Below are 20,459 nucleotides of genomic sequence, written 5' to 3' on the forward strand. Positions count from 1 at the left end.
AATAATGTAATTGTTGCATATGGCCATGTGTGCTGAAAGTTCCCCTGGAGGCTTTCCAAATTAGGTGAAGGAAAATGACTATACCTGATTCTGATTACGAAACAATGGTGTCCTTCATTTCAACATCAGTAGTTTATTTCATGGGTTATTGAGTCTACAAAGTATTAAGAGTGGACAGAAACACAATTATATCAAAGGCAACAACTCCAGATTATTTTTTTAGCTTCTATAGTTTTACATATGAGCACACTTTTGGTTTTTGAGTGTTTTTATTTTAGTTGTGGTCATATGGGAAAATGTTGCATGTCTTTGTTTGGACTCCAGCACAGGTACTGTTAAATCAATCGCATATAATAATGAAAGCAGGAAGTGGTAACAGTATTTTCTATAAGGCAAATAAAGAGGTAATGTGAGCAAATATAGATATATGAACCATTGTAGAATGATCAGAGTTAACATTAACTTTCATTTTTTATAGAGAAGATTATATATAAGAACAGTCAGACCAAAAGTGAGCCTAGCCTGGAATCCTCTCTCCAGGAGTGACCAAAAGCAGAGTGGACAAGCAGAGAGGAATTGTCCCACATTGTCTCTATGTCCAAAAGTTTGTTTCTCTGGGACTTCTTGACTCTGCAGCGGTTTCTGTGTATTTACTAATTCAGTTTCTCTTCCATGAAACCCTGTCAGCATCCTCTTTAACCCATGTCAGCTTTTATCATCCACAACATCAAGTGGACAAAGATTCTACAAATAAATTTTCTGTGAAAAATCACCCCATGTTGTCTGTTTTGAACCTGCTGTATGTTAGCATCATTTGTTGCCTATAGCTGTGCTGCCTGAGTGATGAATGATGAGTGTCCACCAGCGCTCTCTGTCCCAGTCCTCATTTTGTAGACCTTTGTTGTATTCTCCCTCATTCATCTCTTTTCCAGATGCAAAAGTCACAGAAATGGTTAGCCATTTCTTTTGTGGAAGCTGTTTCAACCTTCAGTGCCCTTTTCTGAACTTTTTTTTCTAGATTTCTTTTCTCCTACATGCTTTTAAAAATGGAGGTAGAAGGAACCAAAATTGTATCAAAGATGCAAGTGTGTAATTACGAGCCTTTGACTGACTTTTTTGGCTCGTTCTGAGCACTGAGGTGACATTTTTGGGGTAGACTGATCTTGGTGGAATTGGTCTGCTTAGAGCCATCATTTTGCTTATAGAGGCAGGATCATTTTTCCCATATGTGTAACTTTATCTACCGTGAATTTCATCTGTCACTTTTAACATCCAGGCACAAAACGTCCTGAGGTCTTTCTGCAGTTCTTCCATCGGATCTTGTCTGTACTAACATTTGTCACCTCGCTGCTCATCCCCCTTTCATCACTTACGAATGTGTTGAGCAACAGGGGTCTTGGCACATACCACGGTGGAGCTCCACAGGTCATCTCCCACCATGTACATTCCTACCTTCTCTTTCCTTTCTTTTAACCAGTTGTTTACTCAGGCAAGGGCTTCCCCTCATTGCTTTGTTTCTTAAGAGCTCTCCAGCAGGTTTGCAATACAGGATTTCCCTTTAAAAAGTGAAAAATACATAGTATTCCTCTGTGTATCTGTGACTTTTATGCTTTATTATAGCTTCAGCTTATTTGCCTAATACAGGTTTCTGACTTATTACTTGAAGTTTCCAGTAGTTTCTCAAAAAGAATCCCTTTTAAATACTGGCATCAAATTTCCCATCTCCCAGTATCGAGGTAACTTGTGAGAGGTTACAGCCTACTATAAGTCATGCAACCGTTTCGTTCCCAAGTTCCTTGAGAAATTGTGGATGAATAGCATCTAACCCTGGCAACACGCTGCTGTTCGTTATGTCCGACTCTTCCGTAATCCCTTATACTGACATTTCAGTTTGAGAGATAGACGTCTAAGTCCCTTGTACAGGGTGTCATGGAAACCTCTCCTCTTCCTTCCACTCAGTACAAATGTAAAGAAGTTAGTTGTGTGGCCTTATCTTTTTCTCTTTCTGTCATACTCTGACCATCTGCTAACTCTACAATTTCTCTAAAGGGCTTCCAGCTTCTTATTTGTTTGGAGAAGAATTTATTATTAGTTGTAATGTAATTTTCAAGTTTTCCTGAAGTTCTTTCTGGCCCAACTTACATTTTTACATTTAACCTATCGAAATTTATTTTCTACAGCTTTCTGAAGGATGTCGTCTTGCTGTTTAGAATCTTACAACCCTGCTGCTTAACCATGCTGTTCTCCCCTTCAGTCTCTCAAATCTTTCTGGATGAAAGATGCACATGTTCTTCTTGTGTTTTCTTATTGTGGCGTCTGTAACCAATCTCCACGTTTCCTGCAGGGATTTCATTCTAAGCTTCCTTCAGCTTCTATTTAACAAGCTTCTGTATTTTTATGTAGGTGTTTGCTCCTAATCTAAGCATGTTACGGTGGTTTGTTGCAGGATAGCTCTTCAGGTATTACAGTTTGAACCAAGGTTTACATGCTGCTTATAAGGATTGCTTCTCTTCTCATGGTCTTCCTGATCTATAGGGAGCAATCATTTATCACAACTAGAAATATAATCTCTGCATCGCACCCTGATAGAGGGCATTTCCCTTACCAACTCATCCTTGCAGTCTCTTTGAACCATCAGCATGTTGTGGTCCTTCTGCCTGGGTGGTTACTATACAATGTACCAAACTAGGCTATGCCTTTCCTATCAAAGCATGGAATATCAGCCCATAGGAAGTCCATTTTATTTGTTGGCCTGGTTAAGTTCTTAATCTGATCTGAGTCTGAGCTGTGCACACGGTGAGATATGTGTATATGAATATATTTACATGCACGTATCCTTTCCTGTGCCTTACTGATTGTCTTTCTCTTGCCAAGTCTGCAATATATGCATTAATTATTAATCACTCCTTGTGAAACCTGTGACTTATTTTTAGGTTGTTCTGATAGTAGGCACCAACTGTGTAAAACAAGCAAACAGGAAAAAAAAACCCCAACCCTTAGCTTTATTTCATTTTCTCCTCTTAACCAGTGTTCTTTTTGAAGGACATAGCACTTAATCCGTAGGTCTGGTGATTTCAGACTCAGTTCAGTTGGCAAGAGAGAAGGAAAAACTAATCCTTGTCTCCATTTCTGTTGTGGGATAGCGGGGGAGGGGTATTTTTTTAAGCACACCCCAGTGTACCTTTCACTTATTGCAGGGCTACTTTAACTTTATGCGTTCAGGAGTGTTTTCTTATGTACTGTTGTGGCTGCTGTGCGAGTTATTTAGAAAATAAATTATTCAGGCCGAGCCAGTCTTTAGCCGTGTTGTACTACTTCCCTGTCCTTGGGCTTTGCTGGAACCTCACCTTCCCTGCCAGGGAACCCTTATCTATGCCTTTGAGAGAACATTTGTGAGTCTGAAGTGCTGCGACAAGGATTTCCTTGGTCTCAGGTTCTCTCTTAAATTGCCTGTTTGTCTAATGGACTTTCACTGTCGTGACCAGCAAGATACTACAGCTAGTAAAGAACTAACAAAGAATGGAGGTTTAAAAGCAGAAACTGTCTTTGCAATGCACTTCACCTCTTTGGTAACACAGGAACATGTTGACTTTGAGGTTTTCCTGTTACAGAAAATCATGATAACAAAAACCATGGCTAGAATTTTAAATGTGTGTTCCCAGAATCCAGCATGTAAATTAAAGGTTCGATTTTTGAAAAGTACTGAATGCAATCTCTTTTCTTAGAGCTTGTGGGAAGTACCTTTAAATATGACATTTTTTTGTTTAGATACCTGTGATAAGTAAAGACCTGAATAAAAAGTGAGTTCGTTCTTTGTGTTGAAAATATGTAAACCTCCTAAGCTAGTCACTGGATGTTGTAAAGTACCTCTGGTAGAATTTTGTAGTTAGTTTATATAGTGTCTCTAACCAGAAGGGTTTGTACTTTCATAATGAATGATAGCAGACAGTAGTTGTGTATGGAGATATGGTATTTGATACAGCACATGGAAATTTTGGAGCTGTAATTCCTCTGATGTTTCTAGTCCCCAGTGCTCCACCGCAGAATCTAACGTTGGAGGTACGGAATTCTAAGGTAAGATGTGGAGAATTTCCTGTTGGTAGTGGGTAAACAAGAGGTTGGTGGGTCTTAGATCAACCAAAATTTGGAACCGCTTTGGGTTTCTTTTCTACCATACTGCTTTTCAGCTATTTATGTATAAGTTGCCCAACAGAATAGCTGAACGTGGGGCTTGAAGCATTAGAAACTCCAGTCCAGTTGTGGATTGTACGTAACGGAATGCAATGAAGATAGTGGCAACGTACCAAAGCATGGAGGCTAATTATGAAAGAGGTTTAATCAGGCACAAAAGCCTGAAGCACCAGATCTTGAATATGTTCCTGTTGATTAACTATTGTTTACAGTGTGTGTGCATACACAGGCACGTTTATAGTGTCCTGGGCACTTTAAAAGAGAAAATTATATACTTTTAGTCATTATGACTGTAGTGATTATGATTGGAGATTTTTTAAAAAGTCTTTTCTAAACACCTTTTTTCTACTGCCTGTATGATTATAATTAACTTCCTCTACATAAACTACAGTTCAGATTACTTGTACCCTTTAGAGAAAATACCAGTTCTTAAAGATAGATCCTCATGTAAACTGTATCTTAAAGATAACCCCAAGAAAAAGAAGGGGAAGCCCAAGGGGCCATTTGTGAAATTGGAATCAGAAGCACTAATAGGATTGAAGCGCTTTGAGGTGAGCTTCTATAGGCACATGTATGGCCTGGGCTGCTGCTGAATCATAGGTTTTTTTACTTTTTACAGATAGCCTATGTTTTACTATGTGAAAATGCAGTATTTTCTGTATGCATGTGTTTTATCTTGTGTTTCATGAAGTATTAGCACTAGAGTAATTTCTCTGGCTGCATGGGAGGCAATGACTTTGTAATGACCTTCTCCCTTCCACAGAGCATCATGCTACACTGGCAGCCTCCTCCTGCAGGGACACACAGTGGACAAATCACTGGCTACAAAATTCGCTACCGTAAAGTGTCCCGCAAGAGTGATGTAACAGAGAGCATTGGTGGGACCCAGCTTTTTCAGCTAATTGAAGGTGAGCTATTGTTTGCAAGCATTTGTTATCAGAAGGGGTTTTTTACGTGCTTTCAGTTGGCTCAGGCTCAGAGACATGTTTATGTAGGGTTCCTGCCTTGGAAGAAAGAATGAAAACACTTAAAATGAGTGTTTGTAGGTTATAAGGTAGTGTGGGCTAGCTAGTGGTAACCGAAGTCTAGTGACCTGTTTTCTAGCCCTAATTTTGCCATTGATTTGCTAAGTCGACTGGATGAGTCCTTTTAAAACCTTTATAAAAGGCATAGGGGTTGCATGGAGAAGATGGTCCTGAGCTCATTGTGTCTGCCCAAATGCCAGAAATAAACGTATGGAGAAGGATGACAAAGAAATGCAGTATGGCTGGGTGTTTGGCAGACTCACCTGTGTGCATGTGGATATAATCTAGGTGTGCTCTGTTTTGCAATGCTCACTGACAAGCCCAGCTCAGAGTCCTGTGAACTTCTTACCTCAGGCATCTGTGCAAATCATCCCACCTAGTTTCACTGACATCAACCTTTTTCCTTCTTTCTGGTCTGAATGTAATATATCCTCTCTATTTTGTACACTTTAAAAAAATCCAATCTAATACATTACTTAGTATAAATTATATAAAGTTACCGAACTAGAATTTCGTTTAGCAGAAATAAACAGTACATGAGAACAGGAGGAAGACTACATTTTGTTCATATTTTAAATCTCTGTAAATGAACAGTTGGTCAAAAGAGAAGAAATTGTGCCCCTCTAGAAAATGAATATGCACTTTTTAACAAGACGTTTTGATTTGTTCTCAGAAACTCCAGCTGTGACTCAGTAAGTTTCAGTTTTCTCACAGAGTAGGGGTTGATATGTGCCTGTAACTAGAGTATATTTTTGCCAGCAACAAAGCCAGTTTAAGAAGTTCCATATATCAAATTTTGAGTGCATTTTCATACTGCTTTGATTATTGATTATAAGCTCTTATATACAGTAAACAAACCGTTTGCACAGTTTGGTCACTTGCTGTCTTTACTCTACACATAGGTTTAGTTATGGATGTGGGTGATTCTGTACTTAAAACTGATTAACAGCCAGAAATTAAAGCTGGCTGCAAATAGTACCTCACAGACATTTCCAGTGGCCCACAGGGACAGTCTACAGAGTGTCACAGCCCTGCATGTCTCCGGTCACAGTTTAGCTGTTACACCCTAATTGGGGTCAGCTTCCTTTCTGGAGCTGCACTGTGGGTAGTGCTGTTTCCAGTCCTGATCTTATGTTACGCTCAAGTGGCAATGGTGGGGTGAAAGGCATTTTACTGTCAGGTTATACCTGTATTTTAATTAGGAACTGTGATTCCTGTGCTCACAGCTGGAACACCTGTGTTGATCTCTTGGATACTCTTTGTCTCTTAGGTCTTGAACGAGGTACAGAATACAGCTTCCGAGTAGCTGCCTTGACTGTTAATGGTACTGGACCAGCTACTGACTGGGTATCAGCAGAAACATTTGAGAGTGATCTAGATGGTAAGATCATGAGTGTGAACATATTTGTGACATCCAAAACATTAGAATTCATGGACAGGGCACAGTAAAGTTCGATTACCTTTTTTTAAAGGCAAACCTGATTTTGTTCAATTGTATTCTAATTGTACAATGTGCTTTATTTATGATTAAGTGAAACTGATTTCTATTTTAACACAACATTCTTGCCAAGTCAATTAAATGGTTTGAAATTAAATCTTGCTTCTACACGTTCTAGTACTGTATGTTGGCACTATGTTGTTTTGCTAAGAAATACGCAATTATGAATTACAGTGTCAGTGTTTCAATATTTAAATAATAATGCATTATAAGATTTATAATATAATAATAATAATAATGGCTTGGTTTCTATATTGTAATACAATTAATCTTGTTAATTATGCAGGGGTTTACATGCTATGAAACAGAGGTAGGAGGACTGTTTTCCTTGAGGGAAGTAAAATAGTGATTATGTATTTATGTAGCATCTAAGTTATGCTAATGAAACCATTGAAGCATAGCTCAAAGAGTTCAGAGTGGTGACTGGATATTTGGAGATACCATGCGCTGATTGACTAGATGTAGTCCTGTTGGCTACAAGTTGTAGTATTAGTGCCTGCACTATGGTTGCAGACTTGGAGTTGTAAATTTTGTTGAATGTGAGAGATATGCCACAGTAGGAAAGAAACAGCAGAAAACATTGTTGTCACCCATAGCCCTTTGCAATCTTACCACTATGTTTCATTGGTACCATGCTCCCTTAAAATATTTTTCCTGAATTTTTTTTTTTTTTTGCTTAGACTCTTTTTCTAAAGAGAACATTTGACCCCCAGTAATTGTTATTTTGCCACTTCAGAAGAAAAGGGAGATTGATTATATTTTCAGTACTGGTAGACTAGTATAGACCATGTCTTTTCCACCAAAGCCATATATTCATGATATGTGGTATCCAGAACCATGTTAACATTTTGTTTTTCCAGTGTAGACTTTAACAATAAAAGTAGAAAAAGTTCTGTGAAAAATTTTGACCTTTGATAGTTGGTGCAGTTGTTTGGTATTTACTACACTAGAATAATTTGCAAGTGGGAACCTGATTCTTGCAGAATTGAAATGAGCACATTTGTGAGCATCTCCCAGAATCTGACTGAAAGCAATGGAAATTGAGGAAGAGAAGTGCCATTTTTAAAAGTATGGCTGGGGCGGATTTCTTTGGAACTGCCTACATGGAGCTGGTGATTCTGGGTAGACTGTTCCTATTTCAGAAAACCATTTAATTAGCGCTGTTGCACACAAGTTACCTTATGCTTTTTGCAGGCCAGTCTCCCTCTTGGCTTTGTTAAAGTAGCTGGAAGGTCATTCTAGCTTAATGGCGCAGGATCGAGTAATGTCTTTCACATCTGTGTGGCCTGAGGTTCAGTTATACTGGCAGCTGGAAGACAGAATAATAAAAGAGCTTCAATATTTGCGCTACACTGTTGGAAGATTGCTTCAACAGTCAGCTGATTAAAGCCCTTGAGAGCCCATGCTTCAATCTTTGCGTTAGGCAAAGTTGATGCTCAACTTAATACTTGTCCTCTTATTCTTACTCCATTGCTTAATCAAGAACAGTGCAAAAAACAATGTTAACAGTGGAGTTCAGTTTTGTAGTTACTTAAAATTTACTTTTTAGAGTTGAAATGACTTGCATCTGTGTGTCTGTCTTCCTCTAACTGGATATGACACAACCTTGCAGCTTTGAGAAACCACTAGTTTTCCAGACTGAAGTAGAGCTCTGTAAACGGGCAGCACTTACACAAGGTAATGAAAACGTACTCTACTTTTGAATTAGAGGTAACAATACTTTGCCAGAGGATGTCATCAGGATTAAATTTAAATAGGGCAGAAGGAGGGAGAAGAAAAGAACCTTTTCATTCTGTGTTGTTGATTTTGTCATTTTAATTTTTTTCAAACTGGAATGATGCAGTCCTTGCAGGAAATCTAACTTTCTTTATGCATCTTCTTTACAATGAATAAAGTAATAAAAATTCACAGTTAAGACAATATAACATGGTATTCACATCATTCTGTATACATGTATGAGATATTCATGTATGTGCATACTGGAAAGAAGATGTATATTTTTTGCTTTTCTTTAGCAAGCTCATGTGGATAATTTTAATACCATGCAAATGTATTTACAGCTAATATTTAATTTCCCAGGTTCAATAGATATGTAAGGCATAATTCCTTTTTATTCCATGGCTGCTTTTTGAATTTAAATAGAAAATAATTCACTTTATAGTGTCATCAATGTGAATGGGAGACAGACTGTTACAATTTAGTGTTAGTAAGGCTGTGTAATTTTGCAGAGTCAGTGCAAGTCCCACCAGGAGTGCATATGCAAGAGGTGTTAAACAGCTGTACAGAGTTTATCCCCAATGCACTAACTTCTGTGCAGTTAAAAATGTCATCTCTTATCTTGCAATTCTGTGGCTTTTCTGTATTTAATAGTTGTGAACTTTAATTGATCACCTGTGTCAGCTGGAGGCCGTAAACTCCCTGGGCTAGCAGGCCAATGGCATATTATGATCCAAATAATCCTGTTGTGGTGCTTTATTAAATGTTTTTAGATAAATGCAGCATGTTTCATTAAAATGAAATCCCTGCAGGAAGCAGAACTCTCTGAACTGATTTTATTTTAGAGTGGAGAACTCAGCTTACTATTGCACAGAATTATTTATAATCTGTCAACATACAGCAGGCTCCAGTGCCCTGACAAAAGTACTTATTTAATTTTTGAGAAGTTAAAACAAAGGTGTGGACATTAGTATGTGCAGTTGTGCTTTTAGATTGCCTTTAAGTTGTAATCAATTTTGGGGAAAAAGCCTTTTAGTAAAAATATTAGGAGATTACAGTGGCGTATTGTGGAAGTCCTTCTGTTATTAAGGATCCACATTCCATCTCTCTGGGTTGTGACTAGATTTGTGTTGCTTGTTGGGGGTAGGATTCAAGCATTTGATATGGACTCGAGTATTTTTTTATCTTGTAGTATGGTTGTGTAGTCTCTGCATATATTTTGTGAATTATGTTAAAGAGACTTAAGGATTTAAACAGCGACAAGTGTAGGACAAATCACAAGAAACCTTTGCAGCACATGCAATACCCAGTTTACTGACAGTTCTTAGAGCTTTGGAATATTCTGTGTAATCCTCCAGTGAGCTCAGGAACCTTTCTTTCATCATCAGTGTGTTTTCAATGTAATTATTTTAATGCCCACAAGGAAGTAATACGATGGAACTAAAAGTAGATTGCTTTGTGCAGCGGAAGGATGTGGTAAATTTAATGCATATTTTGAAAAATTACAAATTGGAAAGAACATGTACAAACATCAAAAAAGTCTGCCTTGAAGCAGATCTGACACTTTTCTTCAGTATGACTGTCCTTTCCTTTAAAAAAAGGATCTATTAAAATATATTAGTATACAAAACTATGTTAATTTTCTTCTGCTTATTAGAGTTCTTTGCTCTCTCGTACAATAAAGTGCTCTCTTTTGGAGCGTGCTTATTTCAATGCAGATGCAGGGGAGAAGGGCTACATTTGACCTTACCAGCTCATAGCTCTTCATGTAATTATCTTTATTTAAGAGAAGTCCTTTAAATCCATCATTTTTTTTTAACAGAAACTCGTGTTCCTGAAGTTCCAAGTTCCTTACATGTCCGTCCGCTTGTCACCAGTATCGTAGTAAGCTGGACTCCACCTGAAAACCAGAACATTGTGGTGAGAGGCTATGCTATAGGGTATGGCATTGGCAGTCCTCACGCACAGACCATCAAGGTGGACTATAAACAGAGATACTACACCATTGAAAACTTAGGTAAGGAAAGTGAATTAACATCAGTGTGCAAGTTCTACCTCTCATTTATGTTGCTGTCTTCTAACTATGGTATTATAAATAAATAAAACTACAAGTGTGTTTGTAAAAGGATCTTTTTCCTTATTCAGATATTATACTGGATGCCAAACTGTTGATAAATTTCAAATAAACTCAATTTTCTCCTGATAGAGAAAGAGGCAGAAGAATAAAAAAAAAAACCCCTCATACCCAGAATCCTAAATTGACCGAGTTTGAAGCATAGTGCATTTTGATTTGATGGTTTCCCTTCAATGGTTATTACAAAAACTTTCATGCCAAGCAGCATTCCCTTATTCTCCTTCTGGAGCTGTGGAACAGGTGGCTTCAGGCAAAAAAGGAACTAAAATGTCACCAAGATACAGTGGCATCTACTTTAAAAGAAATATATAGAATTGCTCCTCCACAGAACTCCCTGTGGTAGGTAAGATATCCTGAAAGCAAAATAAATATTAGTATTGTGAACTATTGGGAAATTCCATAAAATTGGAGGTTTGGATAGTATTATAGTAGGGCAACTTAAAATGTTCATTTTAAAATGTTTTTCCTCACTACTGTTTTGACTGTACTTAAGGTAGATTTGCTGTGACAATAGACTTCTGCTGTATGAGAACTATTGAACACTAAAAGAAGGTCTGTATGGAGACTTTCTCAGTTCAAATTTAGTCTAGTTACTTCATGTGTTTTAGTTAAAAAATAAAATACTGAACAAAGGGAAAATGGAGAAGCAGAAAATAGGATTCACTAACAGTTTGCACTAAAAACATATTTAATTTTTTTTCCCCTTTAGACCCAAGCTCCCACTATGTCATAACTCTGAAAGCGTTTAACAATGTTGGTGAAGGAATCCCTCTGTACGAGAGTGCGGTGACCAGGCCTCACTCAGGTAAAGGCACGGGGCTGCTTTTAAGTTCTGCACAGCTGAAAGTTATTAACACGCCCCTGCACAGCAGCTGAAAATGTGATAATACATAGTGTAAGAGTGTTGTTTTTCAGTGTCATCAAGTATACTCCATTTCTTTAACTGATTGGCCTTACTGTTTCAGTGATTGCCTCCCATGTTTCATCCAGTTAATAAACCACCTAAAATTGGTTCATTTTTAAATTATAAAACTTACCTTTCAACTACTTACAGATATTCTTATTCAAAAAGTTACCATTACATTAGCACAAATTGTGTAGGTGCAGTTCTAAAGGCATTGCCCTTATTTTGTGTTTTATGGACAAGTATAGGGTTTTGGGGTTTTTTTCTGGTCTTTTAGACTGAAATTCTGAATACGATGCTTGCATTTTCTTTGTCTAAGTCTCACTCTGCAGTCACTTGCACTAAACAAGTTCTCGGCATTTTTTTTTTTTTATCTTGTAATACATTAATAAAAGATTTTAAGCAGAAACATTTGTTTGCAAGTGAGCTATTACTATGCTATGGCTCACTGTGCTCCCTACTAGACTGTTGACTTAGTTATTTTGTGTAGATGTTAACGCTTCTGTTTTAGTCTTCTGAAGAGCAGGAATTCTTATAGATTTTATAGAGGATATTGGAATTACAGTTTCTTCAGTTAGTGCAAATTTGTACAATACTTGGAACTTGATTGCCATTAACACTCTTTAAAAGATGATGGGAGTTCCCTGTAATTTTTATGAAGTGGTATTTACCCATCTAGAAGAAGTCAAGCTCTTTTTCCTCCTCATTGTTTTCTGGAAGAGGAATCAGTGGACATTGAGGCAAATAAAGTCAAAGTTAAAATTATTGTATGTTTGGGGTTCTTAGGCTATGGTTGAATGCACTGAACACTAATACGATTAGGTGTATATATATTAGCATATATATGTTGTCTTTCTGTCTTAAGAAGGGAACACGATGCAAGAGTAATTTTATTATCCAGTCTTATGTCACCTATTAACTCTGGCTTTTCTCTCTTTTTCTCCATTTCTCACCTTTCATTTCATTGTACTACCCTGCATTTCCCCTTTTTTGTTTTTGTTTACATTAAAATGCCACCTTCTCCCTTTTTAATTATAATACACTACTTTTTACCCATCAATTCCCTAGACACTTCCGAAGTTGATTTGTTTGTTATTAATGCTCCATACACTCCAGTGCCAGATCCGTCTCCCATGATGCCACCGGTGGGAGTTCAGGCTTCTATTCTGAGTCATGACACCATACGGATCACTTGGGCAGACAACTCTCTGCCAAAGAACCAGAAGATCACAGATGCTCGCTACTACACAGTTCGCTGGAAAACCAATATTCCTGCAAATACGAAGTACAAGGTATTGGAGTTTCAACAGCACTAACACAGCTGCATTATTTCAGTGAGAAGTTGTTTCGTGTTCAAGTCAGGGTTAAGTGAAAGCTGAGAGTAAAGACAAGCGCTTAGAAAACGGTATAGCGATGTGCCCAGTTTTATATGAGATGCCTGGACTGAGCTCACATCAGTACTGCTCAGTTAAATCATTGCTTCAAAGATTCTTCTAGATTTAGCGGAAGCAGTTGGTTTTTGTGGTCTCTCTTGCGTATGTGTGTGAAAGAGATTGAGATGGGGCATTGTGTGTGAGTGAACGGAAGAGCTGGCTCCAGGACGCTTTGTATGACAGATGTGGGCTTAGCTTTAGAGGAGCCAATAATGTGTTAATAAGGTATGTGTTACTAATGGCTTCTCTCCAGTTAGCAGAAGAATCTGAATTTGTGGGGTGGGTCATGCAGGGAAAATATTTACCCTGGTGGGTTTTAAGTTTCCTTTTACAACCTTTTCTGTTCATACAAAGTTGATAGTGAACCTTTCCTTTGGGAACTGAATGGGTGCAAAATATATAACAATGACTTTATGATATCCCTGCCTTCCTTGATTTTCATCTACTGTTTTGATTTGGAGACTAGATTTGGGGTTCGGTTTATTGATTTGGATTTTGTAGTTGGTTGGTTGGATTTTTTTTTTTAAAATATTCAGAGTTATCTGGAGGCCTCCAAAATGCTGAGCGCAAATTTCACATTTGAAATGAGACTCAAAGGAAATGGTTGTTAAAATACCTAGCTAGTGGAGCTCCCTTTATGCTCCTACAGAGCAATCTTGTTACAAACCAGATTTTTTTTTTTTTTTATTGAAATGAAAAGATGTATATATATGTGTTCTTCCTCTAAAGGCAAGCTATTTATGAATCCACATTCTTGAGTCATGTGCAGAGGATGTCTCGGGAGTGATTTATAGAATGCTGCAGTTTCATTAGTTAAATGCTTAAAAAAACCCACCCTCAGTGGTAAATGAAATACTCCCACTGTTCTCGGTGCTGGTGGCCAGTGGTCAAGAAGTTTTATCGTGGACCAAAAATAATATGTAATGATGGAATATAGTTCAAAATTACTCATTGTAAAAAGCACTTGCCTGAAAGGACGTAAGTTGGAGAAAATTTGCTCTAATCATTTTTAACCCTTGATGTTTGGAGAGCTCACATCCTGCTTTTCTTTCTTTGTTTCAATCATGAATTCTGTACTACTCTGGACAATAACAATTGCTAATTTTAAGAAAGGCAAGACCTCTCTTCAGCAGTGCTGTTTAATAAGCTCCTGCATTTCAGTCAGGTCTTTGGTAACTTTATTAAGTATGAGCTAGTATATTGTTTGTCATAGCCATCACTAGCAGCTTTGTTGTTTATTGCATGTTTTGAGGTTGTTCGCCCATTTGCATCGGAGCTTCTCCATTACGCAGCCTTGCACATAGAAATCTTATCTCTGTTTCAGTTCTCTAGTATCCAAAGCTACTCTTCAAACCAGTGTTGTTTCATCCATCCCTCTCATCATAAAATTGGATGTTGATATGGTTCATTCCTATTTTCTCCATTTGCTCCCCCTTCTATGCTGATATTCACAAATTGTTATTAAAGAAGCTGGATGCTTCAAATACAAGTTAAGAGGTTCCACCTTAAGGAGCCTTATTTTCTTAAATTTGTATAGGGGTTGTGTCAATCTAGAGCATATAAACACAGGAACAGATGTGATACAGTTCCTGAAGCTCAAGTACTCCACTGTGCTTTGAACCGTGTAGTTTCACTAATGTGGATCAGAGAGTGTTTTTCAGAGAATCTTTGTTGGTGGAGCAGAGTTGTCCTACTCGCAGGCTACCTGTGATTTATCAGTGTGCTCTCAAGCATAAGCTAAAATATTAAATCTTAACTTAGATCTTTTAGGACTGTATAAAAGGAAAATAAATTTTATAGGGTAATATTTATGAAGTTTATTTCTAGTAGGTGAGCAGGGGTTTGTACCATGGGATATGTTGTGATCTTAAAAACAGTAAGTGGTGTTAAAAAAATGAAGAAAGCAGAGAAGTCTTAACACTCCAGTTCAGACTTTCATGTGTCATTTACATTCAATATGATGTCCAGGGAAACTAAAAGGTACCAAGTTTCAAAGCCATAGATGAAAAATACAACTTTAACCTGTAAAAGGGACTCCAGCTGCCACGTATGACTGCAGCTAGGAGCTAAAAAGTACTATAAATGGAATCAAACGCTTAAATGGTGTTAGGAATTTCTATAGGTATTCTGGAGAGGAAGAAATGGTATGCTTTTCAGGGGGTAAGTCAGCTCATAATGCAGGATGCTACGAAAAAATTTCTCCTTTGGACTCGTCATTACATAATTGTCCAGGCCAAAGGTCTTTGCAGCTTCTACTGAAGCATCAGGTATTTCCTAATGTCCCTGAGCCGCACTGTGAAGAGCTGGGAGACAATATTGCTTGGCACTTTGGGAGCTGATGAAGAGTTCTTCTGAAAGTATGCCTTCATGTTCATACTAGGGAGGCTGTGCTCAGTCAAGCTTTGTCACTGAACTAACGTAAGAACTGCCCTGCCCGATGCTTAAATATTTGAACCATTCAGCCACAATCACATTTACTTTGAAACTACTCTGAATTCTGTATCAAGTAAAGGTTTAAAGGTAATGGAGGACTTGATTTTAATTAGGTTTATGATGTCTTTATTCTCTGTCCAGGTCTGTGATGTCTAACTGGCAAAACGCATGTCTGTGAACAAGCAAAATACTTTGTACAAATCTAAGTATCACTTGGTTTCAGTTTTCTGAACTTTCACCTGGTGTAACAAAAAAGCTGTCATTGATATTTGAGAAATAGGGGTTTTCTTTGCAGAATTTGGACTATATTATTCATAGTGTCTTCAAGGAACATAGATGGCTGTTTCCTTGAAAAAGAATTAGCTGAAAACAATTGTTTTCTGAAGGCAATAGTTATTAATACAGTTGTTGTATGGCCCTGTCAAATATTGAAACAACTAACTCTTGTAATTCTATGTTTAGATCGCTGTAGGTCAAGGTAAGGAATATACATATATGTAGATACTTCTTTTTTTTCCCACAGGCCTCAAGTACTTTGTGTTTACGTTCAAGTAATGTATAACAAATATCAGATACTTCAACCTAAAGGTCGAAAATTCTACCTAAATGGCTGAGTTACAAATGACACTAGAAACCATGTGTAGTTTCAGTGTGTGATCCTAGATAACCATTTTTTCTGAAAAAAATTACATATTAATAAAGCTTCATTGTCTTCAAGTCTCTCAGCACCTGTACTTTCAGTTGATTTTTTTTTTTTAAAGTATGTTAAAAATTTACTGAAAATTCTAACAGGAATTTGGAAGGCAGATACAGATTTCAAGGAGGACTGTTACTGTTAGCTGTGCTTCCTTTTTTTCCCTAGCCAGATCAGTTAATGAAATGCTGTAAATTAAACCCCCCAAGTAGACAAGAGATTTAGCCTGCTGCATAACAACTGTGCCCTGGACCTTGTATTGCTTTTAATTTTTTTTAAATTTGTAACTGACTGCTATTAAATGCTCTTGCTGATTGCAGAAAGAATTTCTAGTTTAGGATAAAACAACTGCACATTAATACTTGATCAATGAATTTGCATGACAGAGCAAAAATGTTACAGAATTAATGACTGTGGTTATGAAAATGTAGCGATGCTAAAATGTTTTAAACACTTATGTGAGACAGGGTGAGAGCTGGTGATTGATGGTTTTCAGTTCAGAAGTTACTGACACTTTGTTTTTCTTTCAGACTGCAAATGCGACCACTTTGAGCTATTTAGTGACCGGGTTAAAACCAAATACCTTGTATGAATTCTCCGTGATGGTGACTAAAGGTCGAAGATCAAGTACTTGGAGTATGACAGCACATGGAACAACTTTTGAATTAGGTACTCCTTCGTGTCTTTCTGGAAGGGCCGACATTCCTGATGAGATGAATAAAGTCGAGTCTGCCAGAATTCTGGAGGAAGGAAAGCATGTATTTAAAATGATTATGCTGATGAATACTTGCTGGGGGCTTCTTTTCTTTATAGTTTAGTCAGAAAGTCTGATTAAAAAACAACAACATACTTCAAAATTCAAAGGGATGATTGCCTGCAAAAGAATTTACATCAAATTACAGAGAAGTAATGAATAATGTACCACAGTTCATGGACAGGAGAGAATAAAGAAGCGTATGCTTGAAACATCCCAGAAATAGCATGTTAATAGCAAATACAAAGAAAATACTTCAGCAAATAATAATTAAAATTTGCTGTAATTATCATGATAGTTACTGCAGAGTGAGGAAGTGCATGAGGCAAACGAAGAAAAAAAATCCCAATAGAAATTAAGACATCCAAATCAGTCCTAAATTCTTGTTCTTCAGCAGGAATTGCCATTGCTGTTCTCAGTGCCCTCTCAAAGTACAGAACAGAAAAGGGTTTGTAGCTGCCAGGAGGAACTTGGGCCCACTGAGTAACTGCGAGGTCCAGAACCTGTCCCTCATTAGCTCTTTTTATCCTGCAGTGTTAAATGATCTTTGTGCAATTAAATTTATTTATGCTTAGGTTTATTAGGTTTATTTATTATGCTTAGGTTTCTGTCTATTTGAACTGTAAGAACAAAAGAGAGCCTATCCAAATTACCCTGTAGTTCTCATGCTAAATTAAAATACAGCAAAAAAATCAAGCAGGCAAAGAACTGGTGAGATCATCCAAATATTCTAAAACAAGGAATAAGAAAAAGCAAAAACAAGATAAAGTCAGAAAGCTCCTAACTTACTCTGAAGTCCAGTAAACTCTTCGTGAGCTTCAGTTGCTTTAGTTTTTGGTGGGAAACCCGTGATGTGGAGCCAGCTACCCTTCTGACAGCACAGGTCTGGACTGAGGCTCCTTTCCCCTTCTGATTACTATGCCCATCCCATGTTAAAACACTTTATTTGGTATTTTTGCTGACACACATACAATTCTCATCCATAACTCTACACTAACAGCAAAGACTGTAAAAGTTGCACAAATAAAATTCTTAAAAGATAATTTGAAACTCAAAAAAGTACAGGAGCAAGGGCAAGATACAGGAGGTCTCATTTCATTTAAATAGAAAGTAAATTTCTAGTTGGGCAGTTGTAAAGAATATTTGCAAATATGACCTAAAAGCTTGGGAACTAAGAAGCAAATGAAAAAAACCAAAAAAGGCCAAGTATATTTTCTCATAACAGATCTTGTGATTTATATTACTCGCAAAATTCCTGAGTGTGTGACTCACTATTTTAGAATACTTGTGAGTAGCAGTGTTGTATAGGACTTGCTCCTCGACTAATGGTGAAGGAAAATATGGGATACTGGGTTCAGTGTTGGTCTGTGAATTAGTAATCTCTTGAGGGCTAGTCCTGATTTTTTTTTTCTCTTTTTTTCCTCTGAAGCTTACTATAGGGCCTTGAATTGTGCTTTACATCTGTACATTTCTGTTGAGCATGTTTTTAAGTATTTGGGATAATAGTTACAGTAACTTTTGAGCTTTTGCTATCCCTGGTTTCCAGCTATTATTCTGCGCAGGGATAATAGGTAGCCATCTCAGAGGATAGACAGATTAATTTCTAATAGGTAATAGATATAAAGCTCTTTTAAATGCAGAAAGCACTGTGTAAGCACTAAATGTTACTATTATAGTATTAAATATCCAAGGCGGATTTCCTTTGCTAAAAGTTACCTAATTAGAAGTCTCATGTTTTTCATAATGTGGCATTGCAAACTGTGGCTGGTTAATGCACCTTTGGAGACATTGACTCTGTGCATTTGAAAGCCATTAATCTAAGCCCCAGCTGGATATTTTAGTTCACAGTGAGAAAGGTCTCAGATTTCAGTCTTTCACTGGAGCAACTTGTGCCACTTCCTGAACTTTAGGCAGGAGGAGGCTGATGGGACAAGGAAGTGATCTGTCCTTTCTTTCTCTCAATCTTGGTCTCTGGCAACCCAAGGAAAAAGGTTGGACAATTGTGTTCAGCAAATATTTCTAGATTTCAGATGCTTCTGTGGTGCAGATTTCCTTGCAAATTACAAATAATTCTTCAGTAAAGTAAATCAGCAATTATGGATTATGATTCTAAATCTCTGGTGGATTTACTTTGCTGATTCAGATTTAAGTGGCAAATGGGCATTACTAGGTCTCGGGCCCACATAAACCTGAAAATACGGAGATATCTCATATGCCTGTGCATATAAAATGTATTTATTTCACAGGTTCATGTAATTTTTATGATGACCGAAGAAATTCAGGTTAGAAGTCATTCACCCCAACTGTTAGAGTTGTACAAAGATGCCATGTTTTTGAAGACATGTGGACTCATTTAGTCATGAATCACAGCATCTGTTGACAGAAATGCTTTAGAAACAGGTGACTCCTTGCAGAAAGAAGATGCTGCACACCAGATGGCATTTGCCAGTTGAATGGAGTAAATCAGTAAGACCACTACACTAGTATGGTAGATTTATTTGAAGATTGAACATTCAGAGTTTTTATTATTGTATGTACCTTTTTTCAGTGGTCAAACAAATAAAAAGCGAAGATGCTGAATTACTTGTTTATATCCAGTGAAACTGGGCAACCTGTTCTGATAGTTTGGTTTTTGTTTGTTTGCAGTTCCTACTTCTCCTCCCAAAGACGTGACTGTGGTGAGCAAAGAGGGAAAACCTCGGACAATAATTGTTAACTGGCAGCCTCCATCCGAAGCCAATGGCAAAATTACAGGTGCAGTTTGCATGAGCAATAAAGGCAGATATAAGATGCCTGGTTAACAGCAGAATATAATCTGCATAACTATGTGAACATGTTCCATACTTAATTTAGCCTAGAGCTAGTCAAGAGGTCTATATCTTCTTTGTCAATCTTTTTAGTAGCTCACATTAATTATTTACTTTTGTACCTAGTAAAAATATATTAAGATATAAACTAACTGCAGTGTGAAATTGGAGTCTAACCAGAAATATAATTGAAAGTTTAAATATCTCAATAACCTTTGCCTTCATCAGCTTGTGCTATTCTAATAGCATGCCTCCAGAAATACATCTATAATGCATCTGGCCCATCAGTATTTCATTTAGAAGACTCCATCCCAGTGCTCTTTGTAATATTTGTGTCATTTTTGAGGCACAGAACAGACTTATAGTCAGTTTATTAGTCCCCTGACATCATCACTAGGAGTAAACTGTTATTTGCCCTTGTAACTACATCACTTTCATGCAGGATAAATCATTTTACAGAAAATAATAATAAGTATTTCCGTTCTGTAACTTCTGTTTCGATCCCCATTTCTAAGGGCTTTCTCAAATAATTCACTTCAATTTTCCTTTTTTATCACAGGCTTTAAGCTTAAAGCAGATTTTTTTAGCATATAGTTTGCAGTGTATGGTTTTGCTTTTGTTCTCAGAATTAACTATGGTGCAGAATCAAGCCTTTGAAACCTGTCACCAGCTGGCATCTGATCAGGCAGTACTGCCTGGTTCTAGAGAGGAGACTAAAACTAATTCAATCTCTCTGAAAAGGCAGAATACTGGAGACTCTTAACCTATAGTAATTACAATAAACTTTTAAGTAAGCTGTAAGAAAGACCCCTAAAAGGCAAAGCTGCACTATGCATGCAGCACAAAGGCTGCAGGTAAGACAGTGTGGCT

At 37.3% G+C, this 20,459-nt stretch overlaps 1 protein-coding gene across 5 annotated transcripts in view; it reads left to right on the forward strand.

The window, feature by feature from the left end:
• Positions 1-20,459, forward strand: part of NEO1 (neogenin 1) — a 211,764-nt gene that overhangs the window by 169,438 nt on the left and 21,867 nt on the right. For 3 of the 5 annotated variants that reach the window (XM_075505607.1, XM_075505604.1, XM_075505606.1), the window contains exons 12-19: positions 4,025-4,074; positions 4,955-5,099; positions 6,487-6,597; positions 10,253-10,447; positions 11,274-11,369; positions 12,537-12,760; positions 16,559-16,697; positions 19,429-19,536. In XM_075505607.1, the coding sequence (XP_075361722.1) occupies positions 4,025-4,074; positions 4,955-5,099; positions 6,487-6,597; positions 10,253-10,447; positions 11,274-11,369; positions 12,537-12,760; positions 16,559-16,697; positions 19,429-19,536 (1,068 nt within the window). The remainder of the gene's footprint in view (positions 1-4,024; positions 4,075-4,954; positions 5,100-6,486; positions 6,598-10,252; positions 10,448-11,273; positions 11,370-12,536; positions 12,761-16,558; positions 16,698-19,428; positions 19,537-20,459) is intronic. The other 2 variants (XM_075505605.1, XM_075505609.1) reach the window with 1 other exon arrangement.

This window comes from Mycteria americana, chromosome 6 (assembly GCF_035582795.1).
Source record: "Mycteria americana isolate JAX WOST 10 ecotype Jacksonville Zoo and Gardens chromosome 6, USCA_MyAme_1.0, whole genome shotgun sequence".
NCBI lineage: Eukaryota > Metazoa > Chordata > Aves > Ciconiiformes > Ciconiidae > Mycteria > Mycteria americana.